At 50.0% G+C, this 18,223-nt stretch overlaps 5 protein-coding genes across 5 annotated transcripts, besides 1 other annotated feature; all 5 read left to right on the top strand.

Annotated features, from left to right (window-relative positions):
• Positions 1-18,223: part of a sequence feature (contig 1.5 561..450355(-1)) that runs on past both edges of the window.
• ANIA_00239 (Beige/BEACH domain protein) lies at positions 773-8,577 on the top strand (the record flags this gene model as incomplete). Its single annotated transcript, XM_050611011.1, has 8 exons — positions 773-3,248; positions 3,299-3,660; positions 3,708-7,452; positions 7,502-7,656; positions 7,702-8,007; positions 8,060-8,272; positions 8,320-8,484; positions 8,548-8,577. The coding sequence occupies 8 exons, from the start codon at positions 773-775 to the stop codon at positions 8,575-8,577; spliced, it is 7,452 nt and encodes a 2,483-aa protein (XP_050469285.1).
• ANIA_00240 (sedoheptulose-7-phosphate:D-glyceraldehyde-3-phosphate transaldolase TAL1) lies at positions 9,416-10,859 on the top strand. The gene is made up of 4 exons (XM_652752.2): positions 9,416-9,602; positions 9,681-9,995; positions 10,045-10,428; positions 10,485-10,859. Exons 1-4 carry the CDS (start codon positions 9,564-9,566, stop codon positions 10,719-10,721), a joined length of 975 nt encoding a protein of 324 aa, XP_657844.1. The 5' UTR covers positions 9,416-9,563; the 3' UTR covers positions 10,722-10,859.
• sod1 (superoxide dismutase sodA) lies at positions 11,550-12,781 on the top strand. The gene is made up of 4 exons (XM_050611010.1): positions 11,550-11,673; positions 12,057-12,388; positions 12,443-12,539; positions 12,598-12,781. Exons 1-4 carry the CDS (start codon positions 11,661-11,663, stop codon positions 12,618-12,620), a joined length of 465 nt encoding a protein of 154 aa, XP_050469284.1. The 5' UTR covers positions 11,550-11,660; the 3' UTR covers positions 12,621-12,781.
• ANIA_00242 (putative transcription factor (Snd1/p100)) lies at positions 13,025-16,153 on the top strand. Its single transcript, XM_652754.2, has 2 exons — positions 13,025-13,262; positions 13,435-16,153. The coding sequence occupies exons 1-2, from the start codon at positions 13,125-13,127 to the stop codon at positions 15,943-15,945; spliced, it is 2,649 nt and encodes an 882-aa protein (XP_657846.1). The 5' UTR covers positions 13,025-13,124; the 3' UTR covers positions 15,946-16,153.
• Positions 16,504-18,027, top strand: ANIA_00243 (SEC14 family lipid-binding protein; the record flags this gene model as incomplete). The annotated part of the gene is made up of 4 exons (XM_652755.1): positions 16,504-16,781; positions 16,842-16,983; positions 17,044-17,424; positions 17,494-18,027. The coding sequence occupies 4 exons, from the start codon at positions 16,504-16,506 to the stop codon at positions 18,025-18,027; spliced, it is 1,335 nt and encodes a 444-aa protein (XP_657847.1).

Below are 18,223 nucleotides of genomic sequence, written 5' to 3'. Positions count from 1 at the left end.
GTCCCACCAACAAGGAAATCGAGCCTACAGCTAATCCCGCTCAATGGAGTATCGTATCGCTGCCGTTATTAGCCTACAGTACTCTAAGCACGTCCTTTCGCGGTACTTTGCGACTTCGCTGAATGCTGCTGAGGTAGTAATATATTCTTTATAACATTGTAGCGATAAGTGCGGGAACAAAACCTTTTGACTAGGATTTGGCACATGCTTCTTGAAGATGCTCACGAGCATTTTATGGTCTTTGTATGATTCCAACCTAGTCATCCTAGTCAAGTATGATACTGCAGCTACAAACGCTGAAACAGGGCGTCCCCAACAGCTATCCAGATGCCTAGTATGATGCTCAGGTAATAGCAATCGAGATATCCTCGCGAAGATAAGCTCTTATCGATAACACATCAATGATACCTGCAAGTGGCTGAGGTGGGTCACATGAGTGATCTCTCGAAACGGATCGTTGCTTCATCCTCTTGGTCCAGCGACACTGCCTGTTTGTCGGCGGCCGAGAAATTTGCAGCTTAGCTACTACCGTTGATCTCTTAATAAAAGGAAACTAATAAATCATAGGTCTTCGATTCGTGGCGTCCCTCTCCAAAGCGCAATTGCTGATCCTACTTTGAAGCAGGCCTTCGGTCCCACCCTTCCGCCTCTGCCGACGACGCAGCTTCCTCGCCCTGCCAATGAGGGCAGTTGTGACACCAAGTCGAAGTGATTGTTCATGTCTGATGGTCTCTAGCCGTCAGGTAGGTAGCCGGGGTGTTTTCGCGGCGCAATGAACCAGGCCGTTTCCCTGTCGCCGCACTCCTCGCTTACCCAAAGCCCTTTTGTCGAGTTCGCGCCGGTTATCGATGAGCTGAAATCTATTTGCGATGATTATATCGACATAAGCCTTACAGGTACGGTTACCGAGTGTCTGCTCCGGCTGCGCCACACGTTGATCGATAATCCGCGTCCTACGGAGGCGAAGGAGTTATTCCGGCAACTCAGCGGCTTCCAGACGCTACTGAGTCTTATCAGAAAGCTTTCGGAGATTTATACCCCAAGTGTGCACACTAAGGAAGAGAGGCGGAGCTTGCTGGCGGTCTACAAAGACTGCTTGACAATTCTTGCTGAATGCCTCAGAGATCATCTAGGAAATAAAAGGCATTTTGCTAATCGAATCCCTGGCGGAGGGCAACTAGTTCTCGAAGAGGCGTTCTCCACACTGATACTAAAGCTAGATGCTGCACAAGGCGATGTGGAATATTTCTGCGGTAGTGTTCTCGCAGCGTCACTGTGTCAAGAGACCGTAGTGGATGTTTTCACAGCACTCTCAACAAAGCTCCAGAAAACAGACGAGTCAGAGATAACTCCCGATGCTGTCGAGAAGGAAGTCGGGCGCTTTATAGGAGCGTCAGATATTATTGAAGCACCGGAGCTTTTGGGTCCATTCCTACGAGTATGGCTGAAGCATTCGTTCTTATTTAAGCCCGTGCAGACGGTTTTGCGGCTAGCTGTACCATCGTGCCTCAACCGACTGGCCACACAGTCTCAACGGAATGTCATGATTTTGCATAATACAGGCGCATTTAGTCTGACTCTTCCGCTTTTACTCGGTGAGAACCTCCTGAGAACGGAGAAGCTGTTTTATCAAGAACTTGCTCAACAGCTATGCACCCAAGGAACCAAGAATATGGACGACGCGGTATATCTCTACAAAAAGGCTCACAAATGTCCAAAGGCGTTAAAGTTTCTAGTCGATGTGCTCAAACGCTCCAAGGAGCCTCCACTGATTCAGTTTGATCTATCCTTGTATGGCTTTTCGTCCTTGGAGTTTGCAACAATAGGTCGTTCCTTTCCTCCTGTTACTACCAACGGATTTACTCTTGCGGTCTGGGCTCGCTTTGATCATTTCGACCCAAGCACGCATACAACCATTTTCGGCGCATTCGACTCTAGTCAAACCTGCTTCATTCTGGCATATCTGGAAAAAGACACTCGCAACTTCATTCTTCAAACTTCAATTAAAGGTTCACGCCCAAGCGTGCGATTCAAATCCATGGCGTTCGAGCCTAATAAGTGGTATCATATCTGTGTGGTGCACAAAAAACCAAAACCACCGTCTCACTCTCGTGCTTTGCTCTTCGTTGACGGGGAGTTCATCGAGCAGCAGAAGATCGAATATCCATGCGTACCTTTACCGAGTGCTCAGAATCGCTCGCCGCGAGTTCAAGCTTTCTTCGGCACTCCTCGGGATCTGGCCATGAAACTCGGAAGGGGAGTGTCGTCTAGCCGGTGGTCTTTGGCGAATGCTATCCTCCTTGGCGAGGCACATAGCGACGATATGATAGCGGTTTTCTACAACCTTGGCCCTCGGTATTACGGTAACTTTCAAGATTGTTTAGGTTCTTTTCAGACCTACAAAGCATCTGCAACACTAAATCTTCGTAACGAGCACTTACATCCTGGCAAGGAAGAACAATCGGATATCGTTATTGCGATCCGTCGGAAAGCAAGCACGTTGGTTCGCGAAAGTGGTATTCTGATCAACGTTTCTGCCCGGTCTATTCTTGATGATGACGACAGCAACGCTATGGACGGATCCCAGCTTGTCAAGTCTCTTTCAAAACAAGCAAGGAAACTGCTTAATCAATTCACAAAAGGCGGAGGTAACGCAATAGCTATTAATGGCGCCAGCCCTGCAATCAATGATGCTCTAATCCAACCTCACGGTGTCGGCATCTTGACGGGCGATCCAGTTGTTACCTCGCCACACTCTCTCGATGACATGAGCTGGCGCATCGGTGGCTGTGCCTCAGTTCATCTGAGTCTCATTTATTCAGCTTCCTCCATTGAGTCTACTCTTCTTGCAGTTGAAGCGTTATACGAGGCAGTGCAGGACAGTTGGCGAAATAGTGAAGTAATGGAAAAAGAAAATGGCTATGGAATCCTCGCTACAATACTTCGAGAGAAACTTGGTTATGGGTGGGCCTCGACCAAAGTGGCCGCCGTTTGTTCCAACGATGAGCAACGGTCTGCTCTGTCTCTTGATCTTCTACGGCTGACTCTGAAGTTTGTTGGGTACGACTTTGAACAGCCAACCCGCTCGATAATCACGAATCCCCTCGCTTATAGGGTATTGCTCGTGGACCTAGAGATCTGGAAATACGGCGCGCCTTCTCTGGTAGAACTGTACTACTCACAGTTCTGCGTATTTGCGAGGGAGAGTCAGTTCCGCCGGTTTAACTCCAAGCGCCTTGCGCGGATGCGTACGTCTCGAAAACTTCATTATCTCGAAGACTTGGCTTACACAGACTAGGTGTTAACAAGAAATTGCTCGAGGCTCTTAAAGGAGGAAGCGTCTCGTCGCAAGTGCTGCGGCCATTTGTTTCTGCGTTCAGGTCATTGATGGAGAGTTGTTTGTCAGCTGATTTGCTTCGCTCTTTAGCTCTGTTTATCACACATGCACTACACAAGCCCAAAGAGTCCAGCGGATTGCAGAAGAAGAAAAGTATGCGATTTAGGACGAATTCAGGGCGGCAGGGTTTCCCATCTAACAAAGGCCCGAGTATGTCTACAAGTCAGGTTGCTACTGAAATGCTACGAATGCTCTGTTCACTTGTCTGCGACACCCGTGACCTGGCGCTAATAAAGAAATTCGCCAGAACCGTTACAAATAAGGTACGTGGACATGGGGTTAGACTTCATATTATCTAACTATTTCATAGTGGCTTCTCTATCTCATGTGTGAAGACGAGCCAGAAATCGTTGTTCTAGCAAGTAGGATCCTCGCTAAGGTGCTTGTGACCAACGGCAGCACTTATAACAAGAGGTTTAAGGAAAAGAATAATGGGTATATTATCATGCGAGGCTGCTTGAGACGATGGTGGAACATTCCTATCTTATGGCCCCTTTGCTTCTCGGTCCTCTTTGGTATAGATCTCGGTACAACGATGGCTGACAGACTATTCGACAATGCTTCACTTTGCCGAGTATTAATGGCGAATGAAGTCAAAGTTTGTTTTCCTGAGATATTTCCCGTCATTGCGGACATGATGCGAAGTGCTCTGAGGAAGTCTGTCATGGCCCATGGGAGTCTGCACGGTCTTGACCTAGACCAAACTGCTCGGCCCCTCATGGCTCACCCCGTACCCGTCGATACAAATGATCAGGAAGCGTTACTTCTTGCAACGGTTATTGAATTCCTTGCCGGCTTGCACCTGAAATCAGAGGGCTTTCGTGAGTTCGCGTCCAAATCCGAGTACGCAGAAGACGTGCTTTCTGTCCTTTTCCCTGTTGTCGTCGGTTCGGACTCTGTCAGTGCAGACATAGAATTATCTTACCGAGTGAGTGGCCTCGGCCTCGATGATCATAACTCCAGAGCCAGCCCTCCTCAATCGCGGAACACAAATGAGCTGCACACAACGACCGTTGAGCACTCCGGGACCCGCGATGAGACTAGCTCATCTTTACCCCGATCGTCCTCCTTCATCCTCGTATCACAACATGGAGGGAAACAATCACGTTCTCCCTTGCAAATAAAGCATTCGTTTGCTCTAGGGAGTATGGATATTGAAGGGCTCACAGAGCATCCATTTCTTTCGCGTATTCTATGCCTAATATTGTCAATCTTCTCAGAGCAACTCTTGGAGCGGAAAGACTTCTCTGGGTTGGGTCTTTTTTCCAAGACGCCGCCGGGCTTTCTGGAACACCAAGCATACTTTAACTCTTGGGTGTTAACAAAACTGCTTCAAATGTTGAAGGACGTCGCGTTCTCAAAGACTGAGTTGTTAGCAGAGCCACGCGTTATTACCAACTTGGGACGTTTCACAACTCATTTAGCGGAAGCGACATTAGAAGGATGGTTTATCGACGGGGCGATGGCGACTCTCGAATTTTCGGGAACAATTCTGGAATATCTTCAACGGCCGGATGTCTCGTCCCTGAAGAGCATAAGGCTATGTAGCCAGATTATCGCTACAATCCGCTCAAACTTATTCCGCGTTGTTCTAGTTAAGCTTTCCGAGGTTCAAGGTCCGGATGCGTTGTCCTTTCTCAACTGCCTGTCCTACTGGCAAGTGGTACTCCTTCAGGCAGGCGAGTCCCAAGCGGACAATTTGCAACTGCTGTGCTATCTTCTTTACACCAAGTTGATAGATGAGAACAAGGACGTCCGTGTGGCTGCTGCGGGTCTTTTCCGAGTTATCATGGTTCAGAAGCCAGCCGAACTATTCGTGATACTGAACCATGCAGCAGTTCCCCTTCAAGAACGTCTTTCTGGGGGCTTCGAAGCCCTTGCAGGCATGGATGACGCTGCCTTCTTGGAATGGATAGACAACCACGCAGACGATTTGAATACCTTATTCCTGGGAAATGTTTCAAAATCATGGGAAGACTTCATACACCAGCAAAATACGGCCATAGAGACTTCGTGGCGTATCCGGATGACGAAGCGCCATGAAAGGCTCAAACAGATAAGCCAAATGGAGAAAGCAAGAGATGAAGTGACGCGCAGGCATGAAGTCACGTTTCCTCATTGGAGCTCGAACATAGCCAACTCTGAGCTTTTGAGATATCATAGGGCCCTACAAGACCAGCAGGATAGCCATGTTTTTATGTGGAACGAATTCTTTCGGTTAACGCTTGACTTACGACGATTTGGAGGCATTCTGGCAGAAGAAAAAGAGAGGAAATGGCGACTAGACCAGACTGAAGGAAGGAGCCGCATGCGACTACGCATTGTCCCCGACGACACAAAGGAGAGACAAGACTATCAACCGAAACGCAAAGCATCGGAACCTCCTGTTGTTAAGGTGGACGCATCAGGGCCCTCTAACGGCAAGACTCTTGCTCCCCCGTTGGATGATGAGCGATCAACTGACAGTTCTCACGGCATTGGGCCTGACAATGCGAGTGTCATGGAAGAAAGCTTCGAGATGATCAGTGATCCAGCGGCGGATCTCGAAGACTATGACGACAAGAACCGGAAAGTTATGAGAAGCTTACATCGCGGCGATGAAGTCGAGAATCTTTGCAATGTTTCCCGGATTGTTGGGTTAGAAGCCTTTGAAGGGCTACTAATTCAAGGCAAAGACCATATATACATCCTTGACAATTTCTTCCAGAGAGTCGATGGCGAAATAGTCAACGTTTCGCAAGCTCCCAGTGACGAGCGTGACCCTTACGTCCGCATGATTGCCGGCAGAGAAGCCAGTGAGCGTAAACCCCAGGAATACGAAACTAGAAGCTGGAAATGGACGGACCTCGTTAGTATATCCAAGAGACGATTCCTGTTTCGGGATGTTGCGCTTGAGATCTTTTTTACCGATGGAAGCAGCTATCTGTTGACGCTCATTTCATCCAAAGCTCGAGATATTTTGTGCAGCCAGCTTGCTGGCAAGGCTCCGCAAGTTACAGGAAACGTTGGACACTCGCGGCCGGAGGATATATGGCGGTTTGAGACTCTCAGAAGTTCTGAAGACGCGCCACAATCTCTTGGCTCAAAGTTTGCCAGCGTCTTCGGGCACTCGCCGGTTTATCCAGCAACTCGTAAATGGGTAAAGGGGGAGATCTCCAACTTCCATTACCTTATGTTGATCAACACACTCGCCGGTCGGACATTTAACGATTTAACGCAGTATCCGGTTTTCCCCTGGGTGATTGCCGACTATACGAGCCAGGAGCTGGATCTCACCAATATGAAAAGCTTCCGTGACTTATCCAAGCCGATGGGCTGCCAAACACCGGAACGAGAGGCTGACTTTAGAGAACGGTATCAAGCTTTTGCGGAAATGGGTGACGGTGATTCACCACCATTTCATTACGGGACTCATTATTCTTCAGCGATGATTGTGAGCTCCTATTTGATTCGCTTGCAGCCTTTTGTGAAGTCGTATCTTTTACTGCAGGGAGGGACTTTCGACCATGCTGACCGTCTCTTTTATTCGGTCGGCAAGGCTTGGGAGTCCGCCTCACGAGGCAACATGTCAGATGTGAGGGAGTTAATACCAGAGTTCTTCTATCTCCCTGAGTTCCTAGTCAACTCCAACAAGTACGACTTTGGAGTGCTTCAAAACATGGCAACAACAATTGACTCGGTGGAATTGCCACCGTGGGCGAAGGGTGATCCAAAGATTTTCATAGCCAAAAACCGAGAAGCGCTGGAAAGCCCTTATGTGACACGGAATTTGCACCATTGGATTGATTTGGTCTTCGGATGCAAGCAAAAAGGCGAGGCTGCTGTCGAAGCGGTCAATGTTTTCCACCATCTCTCCTACCAAGGTGCTAAGGATCTCGACGCTATAAATGATCCCGTTGAGCGGCTTGCCACCATAGGGATTATTCACAACTTTGGGCAGACACCACATCAGATATTCAATCGACCCCATCCTCAAAGTGAGGTACATAAGCACAAGACTCTACGGCTAGATACTCTCGCTGAGTCGCTTACCCAGCTTCCTATCGCGCTCCTAGGTGAGTTCCTAAACATTACAAAGCCATTCCAACCCTAACGTGCTCCTAGAAACTGGAGAACGAGTTTCGTCTCTATGCATGAGGAACGACCGTTTACTGTGTACCGCTGCGTTGCGACTCAACATACCACCAAATTATGATAAGTATTTGGAATGGGGATTCTTTGATGGTAGCGTCAGATTCTATTCCACAGACAATCGAAAGGTAATCTCTTCATTGTCTATGGTACCTAATACTAATACTATATAGCTTCTTGGCCACTTCGAGCACCTTCACGTGGGCCAGCTGACCGCTGCAGCCTTCGCGGACTCCCGAACGCTGGTTACTTCAGGCGCCGACTGCACCGTCTCAATATGGACCTTCACGGCAAATTCAAGATCTGTTGACCTGCAACCTGCGGGATCTTTGTTCGGGCACCGCACACCAGTGACTGTACTTGCAGTGTCCCGGTCCTTTAGCACCCTGTTGTCTGCGTCGATCGACGGTCAGCTTATGCTCTGGGATTTAAACCGTCAGTGCTTTTTGCGGGAGCTTCCATTGAAAGGGCCTGTTGATGTATGCTCTAGTCCCCAATTCTTATCATTCAACCCAACTAATGCGAGCTCAGTGTGCCCAAATCAATAATGTGACTGGAGAAATCGCTGTTTGTCGAGGGAACCGCATCACGCTATACTCGCTGAATGGAGCCGTATTGCTTGAACAGGTAGTCTGCGAGTCATCCGATGATACGACGTTGGCCTGTGTTTTCTACGAAGGAGTCGGCGACGAATGGCAAGAGCGCGAGCTGGTCTTTACCGGCCATAAAAGGGGTGTTGTCAATGTAAGTAACGACTCCCAGGGCCCAGGCGCGGACCTAACACGTTGTAGGTCTGGAGCAAGATCATCAGAAATGGTCGCTTTGAGCTGGAGTTGATCCGCCAGCTCCATCACATTGATAACAACCGCGACAACGGTGCAAATATAGCCGCCGGAATTAGTTGTATCCAGGCGTTTCCCCAAGTTGTCTATACTGGCGATGAAGCGGGAAGAGTGGTAAGTGGCGGCCTGGTATCCGACGTTGGATTTTGTTTCGCAATGCTGATTGATACTTCATAGTATGAGTGGAGCTGTGTCCAACGCCGATGACCTCTAAAATTTCCTCGTCTGGTGGCTATCTCTCATGCTCAAAGTCCAGGGATTATAAATTCTTTGTTTATCCGCGGAGTATCTGCTTCCTGTTTTCATGTTTCTCGACACTGATGCCGTTGCTTTTTCCATTGGAATGAATATTGCCACCGGGTTTATAGGTTGTTTTGGATGAATATATATAGGCGGCTGGCGGCTATTCCTCCCTCAACGGGAGCCATTGCAGGAGAGACTATGGATATACTACACCTTTGTACGGAGTACAACGCTCCTATAGAAAGGGCAAGCCCTACTTCTGTTATTCCGGGGCGCTTGGCCTCGATACGAGCCCGTAAAATGGGGGATGTGGAGATGAGCCTAATCACGGGATGCACCACCAGAGCCTGTCACGGGCTCCTGCTTCCGGTGATTCGGTGAATAAAACAGGCCCTGGATCGCTGAATGTGTGGAAGTACAGGTGGGAGACGGGGTGAAGTGGATCGGCTGTACGTTGCCGGAGCACTCTGGGCCGTGTTGGGAAGAGAGTAGACCATAGCTCCGGGGAGATCTATGAACAAATTAAATATGGGTGTGGTGTCGAGAGACCCTGATGAAGGGCACGAGTAGGTATTCGGTGAGTAGATTGGAGGGGATGAGATCAATTTTCAGCATAAAAACATTATCAAAGAATCGCCTAGACGGGTTGGCGTGCAAATGTTTTGTTATGCCTTTCCAGCCATAACAATCATAATAATATCAAAGCCTTAGTCATGGCTTTACCCCTCCGGACCGGAACTCCCTGATAGCGTCATTAGCCACTCGAGCCCCACCAATGTCTGGGTGACTTCAAGGTGAACCGCAAAAACATCCATCGCCGCCACGTCTCTTCAATTTAGGTTCATTTAAGAACTATCGTTCCATCGGAATCTTCCTCTTCTCCTATTCTTCCTCCATCTATTGCTTTGAACTAGATTGATCTTTGTTCATCTCTTTATACCATATTCGCCATGTCTTCTTCTCTTGAACAGCTCAAGGCAACTGGCACCGTAAGCTACCCCTCTCTGGGTTACTGAATTCGACATCTACGAGGAGTCGCCATTGCTAACGATTTCGATTCAATATAGGTTGTCGTTTGCGACTCCGGTGACTTCGCCACCATCGACAAGTACAAGCCCCAGGATGCCACCACCAACCCTTCTCTCATCCTGGCTGCCTCCAAGAAGCCCGAGTACGCCAGCCTGATCGACGCCGCCGTTGAGAAGGGTAAGAAGCAGGGCGGTTCTGTGGACGACCAGGTTGACGCCACCCTCGACTACCTCCTGGTCGAGTTTGGCAAGAAGATCCTCGACATTATTCCCGGAAAGGTCTCGACTGAGGTCGACGCCCGCTTCTCCTTTGACACAAAGGCCTCGGTTGACAAGGCTCTTCACATCATCAAGGTACGCCAGACGTTTTTCTCTTCGATTGAACTCATGCTAACCCACGCAGCTCTACGAGGAGGCCGGTATCTCCAAGGACCGCATTCTCATTAAGATCGCCTCAACCTGGGAGGGTATCCAGGCCGCTCACATCCTGCAGTCCCAGCACGGCATCAACTGCAACCTGACTCTTATGTTCTCTCTTGTTCAGGCTATTGCTGCTGCTGAGGCTGGTGCCTTCCTCATCTCTCCTTTCGTCGGCCGTATCCTCGATTGGTACAAGGCCGCTCACAAGCGCGACTTCTCGAAGGAGGAGGATCCCGGTGTCAAGTCTGTCCAGAGCATCTTCAACTACTACAAGAAGTTCGGCTACAAGACCATCGTTATGGGTGCCTCTTTCCGTAATGTCGGTGAGATCACCGAGCTCGCCGGTTGCGACTACTTGACCATCTCCGTACGTTGCCACCCTTCAACTATAATTTTTGAGGGCGTATCACTGACGAACCACAGCCCGGTCTCCTTGAGGAGCTCTACAACTCCAAGGACGCCGTTCCCAAGAAGCTCGACGCTGCCTCCGCCACCACCCTCGACATCACCAAGCGCAGCTACCTCAACGACGAGGCCCTGTTCCGCTTCGACTTCAACGAGGAGGCTATGGCCGTCGAGAAACTCCGTGAGGGTATCTCCAAGTTCGCCGCCGACGCTGTCACCCTTAAGGACATCCTGAAGCAGAAGGTCCAGGCGTAGATGAATGAACCATGAATGAAAAGGCACCGGCTGCCGCGTGATGAGACCAATTTCGTTATGTAAAAATTTGGCGACTTGCAAAAACTTGCTTTGTTTTAGAAGATACGAGTTACGGAATATCACTTCTTATATAAGTTCAAGTTTTGGTTGCTTTTTGAGTGAGTCGGAGTGTATATCCGCTTTAGATACACGGTGATCGAGCTCGGGAATTGCGTGAGTGGGGTTAGAGTTTGGCTGAGCTCCGGAAGAGCTCTGTTACCGGATTATAAGCCGAATGCTTTCAATTCTAACACCTGCTTTAAAGCTATCGGCTCGCTTACTGAGTTACTCTCTAGCTGTGAATGCAACCCGAAATGCCATATAAGAGAAGATCGACAAGGACAGTCAAATAGTGACACCGTTTTCGAACATTTTCGGAAGAGTGCTATGGTGGGGTTACTCTGAGACTGCCATCTGAACAGGCGAAGTGACATTCCATTCTCCCTGGACTGAGAAGAGTAACCTGAATGTTGCACACGTACAGGCTATTTAGGGACACTGAAATGTGTGTTTATATTTTAATTCCATTCTTGTGAATACATTGGGTAGATACTTGAGTCTGGATTGCACTGCTTAGGAATCCGATGCTCCCCTCCCCCTCAGCAGCAGCGAAAACGTCATTCCGACGTCCCGTAGGGTGGGGTGCACACGAAAACCACCAAGAGGGGGGAGAACTGAGTGGCAGGAATTGCGAGGGTCGAAGCCCATCGAATAATCCACCGAGGCCTCTCATCCTCAGCTTATCCAGTCAGCGTTGCGACCTTGACTACCCCTCGTCCCTCTTCTTCCCTTCGCTCCCTGATCCTCTTCCCATTCATTCCACCTCTCTCTGTCTGTATCCAGTATCCATCCTCACATCACTTTCAGGTTTAACCAATTCAACTTTATAATTCCATCAAAATGGTCAAGGCTGGTAAGTTGTGATTGTCTTTCTTTATCTTGTGTTATTATTGGCTTCTGTCGTGGTTGGATCCACGATCGACCGTTGCCGGAGGACCTTGTGTGAGCACATTTGAGCACCTTTCGAGCTCTGCCCTGAGCCGGCAGCCTATCATCGGCTCCTTTTCCCCTGGGAGGCGTTGATATATGCTCCAGGATGAGAAAGCTCTAGCTAGCTAGGGTAGCTCATCTGCTGTCACGCGGCCAGGGGTCCGGTCGCTGGGTCTGAGCCCAGGAACACCCCAGGCCCTCCATCTAGACCCCAGATCTCACAGTGGCGATCTCGATTGCCCTGGTCTTATTCTTAAATCATTGGATGCGGTAGCGGTGTAACCTTTCTGACATGGTTGTTCTTAGTTGCTGTCCTCCGTGGTGACTCCAAGGTCTCCGGCACCGTCACCTTTGAACAGGCCGACGAGAACTCCAACACCACCGTCTCATGGAACATCACCGGCAACGACCCCAACGCTGAGCGTGGCTTCCACATCCACCAGTTCGGCGACAACACCAACGGCTGCACCTCCGCTGGCCCTCACTTCAACCCCTTCGGCAAGACCCACGGCGCCCCCGAGGATGAGGTCCGCCACGTCGGTGACCTTGGTAACTTCAAGACCGACGCCGAGGGTAACTCCAAGGGCTCCAAGACGGATAAGCTGATCAAGCTCATTGGTGCTGAGAGCGTTCTGGGCGTGAGTGACTCCCTTACCTGAGATAGCAGCTTGAGAAATGCTGACTCGAAATAGCGGACCCTTGTCGTTCACGCTGGTACTGATGACCTTGGCCGCGGTGACTCTGAGGAGTCCAAGAAGACTGGTAACGCTGGTGCCCGTCCTGCTTGCGGTGAGCATTCTTCATCTCGAATGGGGGTTGAGTGGACGAAGCTAATGGGAATCAATAGGTGTCATCGGTATTGCTGCGTAAATTCACCCATAAAATGACGATATGATGACTCAAATGGATAATGTGGGCGACGAGAGCTAGGTAGCGCAAAACTGTCTTCAGATGCTATTTCAGTGGCCTTAGTTGAAAAATGTAAGGTGCTGTGAGCTAGCCACATTCAAATCGAACGGCAGTTACGTGATTATCGTATATTCGCTTTTTCCATCATTACTATGAGATAGGGTTGTAGTCAGGAGGCATATTGTAATTCCTTTGACCCCTGAAAATGATGGCAGCTGGCGGGTGTCATGGCCAGATCTCTCCCCACAAAGCAGGAGCCAGTACGGAGTCCGGCCACGGCTCTGGCAGTTTGAACCACGTTTCCGCTTATGTTCCCTCTCCAACCGCCAGTTCACAACAACTACCTATCATCTTACCTTTCGCTACTTACTAACTCCTTTTTCTCTCTTATTTTCTCTCCTTTATCTTATCTGTTTTCTATTGAAAGTCCCTCCTTGGTCAATTGAATTCACTCGGTTTTGCAGCATGCCTCTGGAAGCTCGTGTTAAGTCAGTGCTATCTGGCGACACTGTTGTCTTGTCGCATGTTCACAACCCTGCACAAGAACGTGTCCTCAGCCTTGCATATGTGTCCGCGCCGAGACTGCGACGAGAAGGAGATGAGGTGAGCCTTTCATAATTCCGTTTTGCTGAAGTGTCCTGAGATCTGTCCATGGAGGCAGAGCTGGCCTTGAGTAATGAGCAACACGACACGATATTTTGTTTCGCCCGTTCCTCTTCATGTCATAATCATATTTCTTGCGCTCGAATCTTTACTAAACACTTTTATTCTACAGCCCTATGCTTTTCAATCCCGCGAATTCCTCCGCGAACTTCTTGTCGGCAAGGTTGTCCAATTTCAGGCGCTGTATTCCGTCCCGTCCTCGCAACGCGAATACGGAAAGATCAAACTTCCAACATTTGAGGTTACGTTACCGGAGATCGTCGTTCAGGAGGGATGGAGCCGTGTTCGTGAGGAAGCCGGCAAGCGAAGTGATGACTCTGAGGAAACTCTTGCAATGCTAGAACGGCTTCGCGCTCTGGAAGACCACGCTAGAACCGAAGGAAAGGGTGTCTGGGGAAGTGGAAACGGCCGCATCGAGACCCGCTATGATCTTGAAAATGCCAAATCTCTGGTGGACGAGTGGTCAGGTAAACATCTCGAGGGTATTGTCGAGAAAGTCTTGACTGGGGATCGTCTGGTTGTCAGACTGCTTGTTGCTCCAGAGGAGCACCTCCAGGTCATTGTTGTGGTTGCCGGCGTTCGGGCACCTGCAACTAAGCGGGTAGGTGCTGATGGCAAAGAGCAGCCTGCCGAGCCTTACGGTGAGGAAGCCCAGCAGTTTGTCGAATCTAGAATTCTGCAACGCAAGGTCCAGGTATCCCTTTTGGGAGTCACCCCGCAAGGCCAACTCATTGCCACTGTTCTCCACCCGAATGGAAACATCGCAAGATATCTTCTGGAAGCCGGTCTCGCCCGATGCCACGATCATCACTCTCCTCTCCTCGGTGCTGAAATGGCAGCCTTCCGCCGTTCGGAGAAGGTCGCTAAGGATGCCCGATTGGGCTTGTTCACTGGTCTTGTCGCGCCCAAGGGTCCTGCTGGCGGGGCCACTGAGCAGGATTACGTTGTTGTCCGTGTGCTCAACGCTGACACCATTTTCGTCAGGAACAAGGCTGGTCAGGAGAAGAAGCTTAGCCTGAGTAGCATCCGTCAACCCAAGCCATCTGACCCCAAACAAGCGCCATTTGCTGCCGATGCTAAAGAATTCCTGAGGAAGAGGATTATTGGCAAGCACGTAAAGGTGACCATCAATGGCAAGAAGCCTGCGACTGAGGGCTACGAAGAGAGGGAAGTGGCCACAGTTATTCAAGGGAACACGAACGTTGCTCTTGCCCTTGTGCAAGCTGGATACGCATCGGTTATCCGTCACCGTCAGGATGACAGTGACCGATCTCCTATTTATGACGATCTGATGATTGCTGAAGCTGAAGCTCAAAAGGATGGAAAGGGCATGTGGAGCTCTAAGCCTCCTAAGACGAAGCAGTACCAAGATTACTCCGAGAGTCTCCAGAAGGCCAAGATGGAGGTTTCTATTCTTCAGCGTCAGAAGCGTGTCCCCGCCATTGTCGACTTTGTCAAGTCTGGATCCCGCTTCACTGTTCTAGTGCCTCGCGAGAACGCTAAGCTTACCCTGGTTCTTTCTGGTATTCGCGCTCCTCGATCTGCACGCAACCCTGGTGAGGCTTCTGAGCCATTCGGTAACGAAGCACATGAGCTGGCCAACAGACGATGCATGCAGCGTGATGTGGAAATTGACGTTGAGACCATTGACAAGGTTGGCGGTTTCATCGGTACGCTTTACGTGAACAAGGAAAATTTCACCAAGGCTCTTCTTGAGGAGGGTCTGGCAACTGTCCACGCTTACTCGGCGGAGCAATCTGGTCACGCGACGGAATACTTTGCTGCCGAACAGAGGGCAAAGGAAGCACGTAAAGGACTCTGGCACGACTGGGACCCTAGCAAGGAATTAGAGGAAGAAGAGGAGGCGACCAGCGGCAGCGCCGTGGAGACCGAAGCTACCACACGCCGCAAGGACTACCGAGACGTCATGGTCACCTATGTTGATCCCACTACCGCGCGTATCAAGCTCCAACAGATTGGAACTGGCACCTCGGCGCTGACCGAGCTTATGAGCGCATTCCGATCGTTCCATATCAACAAGTCAAATGACAATAGCCTTCCTGGCCCTCCCAAGGCCGGTGACTTTGTTGCTGCCAAATTCACAGAAGACGGTGAGTGGTATCGCGCCAAGATCCGTCGTAACGATCGCGAGAAGCAACAAGCCGAAGTTCTCTACATCGACTACGGTAACTCAGAAGTCCTGCCTTGGTCCGCCCTCAGACCGCTTAGCGCTCAGTTTTCCACCCAGAAGCTCCGCCCCCAGGCCGTGGACGCCGTTCTTTCTTTCATTCAGTTTCCCGTGAACCTCCCGCACTACCTTGAAGAGGCGGTGTCTTATATCGAGGAACAAACTTATAACCGCGAACTTGTCGCCAATGTGGACTATGTTGCACCAGAGGGAACCCTGCACGTTACTTTGCTCGATCCTGAGGGATCGAAGAGCCTGGACCAGAGTATAAACGCGGATATTGTTCACGAGGGTCTGGCCACGGTTCCTCGCAAATTGAAGGCGTGGGAGCGTGCTGCCGGTGAGACTTTGTCGAACCTTCGGGCTCTGGAGGACGAAGCTAGGGAGTCGCGTCGTGGTATGCACGAGTATGGTGATGTTGGCGAGGAAGACTAAAGGCAGTTAGCCTGAAAACACAGCGTTTCGTTTTGTTCATGTACAAATATTGCTGTTTTCTTGCGTGGGACAACCTACAAAATGGACTATCATTTTGAGACTCATACGTGGTGCCAAACTACCTCAGGAGCAGTACGAAGTATAGACCGCATAACTACCCCATAATTTCATCAAGTTGGCCAATATGATGACTCAGCAAAGCATTTCTGAAAAGTTTATGCAATAGTTCTACATCTAAGTCTACCGAGCCGAACTCCTTCCATCAGCTGGCCCTTTTTGGTCTTCCTGATCCATAGTTGACTTTTTTGCCTTCCGCGTCGCTCGTTACCTCTTTCAACACTCCCTACTGTCACTGAAAAATTCCCGAAACCCAACATCGCCGTTGCATTTGCACTGATTGTTCTTTCCGGGACGTCCGAAACAAACTACAAGCCCAGCTCTGCTTACGCCAGACCCACTGCACTCCAACGCCGCTCCCTGCATCAACGTTCTCTTTTCACCTCTTTGCGATTCCGCTCTAGATACACCTAGCGTTCACCTGAAAACGATATTGAAACTATGCCGCTGTGGAGAACAAAGTCGCATCACAGCCAAGCGGAGAGCGATTCCGCCTCCGTTCAGAACAAAGCCGACACCACCCCTGCCGATCCCAAGAACGATCCCGTTGCGTCGGCATCCCAGGCTGCGAGTGATGCCTGGCTCGTGGGGCATTTGAACCATCTGACAGAGGAGCAGGAGGCGAAGTTAACAGAGTTTAAGGCTTTTTGTGAGAAGGAGGGCTACTATAAGCCTGGAGGTGAGGGGGAGAAGCCAAGCCATGATGATGCGACGATGCTGTATGTTTGCTCTAACATATACGCGCCTTAACAAAGTTGGTGGTTAACATGTCTTAATAGGCGATTTCTCCGCGCACGCAGATTTGACGTGAATGGGGCTTGGGGCCAGTTCAAGGATACGGAAGATTGGCGGAAAGAGAATGCTATCGAGGCTTTATACGAGAATATTGATGTGGACTCTTACGAGGCTGCTAGGAGGATGGTGAGTTTCCTATTATTTTTTAGTTCCGGGTCGAATCTAACCTTAACTTTATGGATATAGTATCCGCAATGGACTGGCCGTCGAGACCGCCGGGGTATTCCGGTGTACGTGTTTGAGATCAAGCATTTGAATAGCAAGAACATGGCCGCTTACAATGCGACTATGGCCGATCCAGAGGCCACGGCGGAAACACACAAGTCTTCCGCAGTCCCGCAGCGGCTCCTGCGGCTGTTCGCTCTTTATGAGAACCTCCTCAACTTTGTCATGCCGCTCTGCTCAGAACTACCCCGTCCGCATCCTGAGACTCCTATCGTGAGCTCGAACAATATCGTGGATGTCAGTGGTGTTGGATTGAAGCAGTTTTGGAATCTCAAGGGCCACATGCAGGATGCCAGTGTCCTCGCTACTGCCCATTATCCCGAGACTCTAGACCGCATATTTGTAGGTGTTCCAATGATCCATGCCAAATGTCACCAATGTCTACTACAGTTGAAGTACTAACTCGACCAGATCATCGGTGCTCCCGCCTTCTTCCCAACCGTTTGGGGCTGGATCAAGCGTTGGTTCGACCCTGTCACCACCTCCAAAATTTTCATCCTCTCTGCCTCAGAAGTCCTTCCAACTCTTACATCATTCATGGAGCCCTCTAGCATACCCAAGCAATACGGTGGTGAACTCGATTGGCAATGGGGTGACATGCCCAATCTCGACGAGCCAGCTCGCGAGCTGATCGGGGCCCTCGAGACGGCACCGGCAGATGGCCAAACCAAGCCTGGCTTCATCAAAGGCCCAGTTCTCTTCAAGGGTGACAAAGTCGAGGTCCTCGGTAAGGAAAATGGGAAGAGCAGAGCAACCACTGTTCCTGTGCCTGAGTCCAAGCTTGCGCAGACAAACGGCGTCTCGGCGACAAACCAGTCAGAAAAAGAACAAGAACTACAGCCCGCTGCAGAAAAGGAACAGGAGGTTTCCGAGAAGGTTTTCGGAAATGATACCGCAGCGAAGACTAATGGCGACGTCGCTCCTCCCACCCAGCTTTCTGCTTGACGAAATATCTGCATACAGTATTATACATGATAATACACCATACCTACTGGCCTTGCACTTCTGCGAGTTGGCTCTATTTTCTGTCATAGCTTGCATAGACACATACCCTTACCAATATCTTTTGTCTCGTCTTGAGTCGCTTGTTTGTTTGGCTGGGTGCCGGTTTAGCTTATAGACTCTACCTCTTTCTTCTCTG

The sequence above is a fragment of the Aspergillus nidulans genome, chromosome VIII, assembly GCF_000011425.1.
Source record: "Aspergillus nidulans FGSC A4 chromosome VIII".
In the NCBI taxonomy this organism is placed as follows: Eukaryota; Fungi; Ascomycota; class Eurotiomycetes; order Eurotiales; family Aspergillaceae; genus Aspergillus; species Aspergillus nidulans.
Note: the sequence above shows the minus strand (reverse complement) of the source record. Positions and strands in the feature narration are given on the sequence as shown.

What these genes read in the sequence shown, in the direction of transcription:
- ANIA_00240 (XM_652752.2), top strand. Translation starts at nt 9,564, where the DNA reads ATGTCTTCTTCTCTTGAACAGCTCAAGGCAACTGGCACC. An exon ending in AGGCTCTTCACATCATCAAG is followed by an intron (nt 9,996 to 10,044) that starts GTACGCCAGACG and finishes TAACCCACGCAG; the next exon opens with CTCTACGAGGAGGCCGGTAT. An exon ending in GCGACTACTTGACCATCTCC is followed by an intron (nt 10,429 to 10,484) that starts GTACGTTGCCAC and finishes GACGAACCACAG; the next exon opens with CCCGGTCTCCTTGAGGAGCT.
- sod1 (XM_050611010.1), top strand. An exon ending in GTGCTGAGAGCGTTCTGGGC is followed by an intron (nt 12,389 to 12,442) that starts GTGAGTGACTCC and finishes GACTCGAAATAG; the next exon opens with CGGACCCTTGTCGTTCACGC. An exon ending in TGGTGCCCGTCCTGCTTGCG is followed by an intron (nt 12,540 to 12,597) that starts GTGAGCATTCTT and finishes GGGAATCAATAG; the next exon opens with GTGTCATCGGTATTGCTGCG.
- ANIA_00242 (XM_652754.2), top strand. Translation starts at nt 13,125, where the DNA reads ATGCCTCTGGAAGCTCGTGTTAAGTCAGTGCTATCTGGCGACACTGTT. An exon ending in TGCGACGAGAAGGAGATGAG is followed by an intron (nt 13,263 to 13,434) that starts GTGAGCCTTTCA and finishes TTTATTCTACAG; the next exon opens with CCCTATGCTTTTCAATCCCG.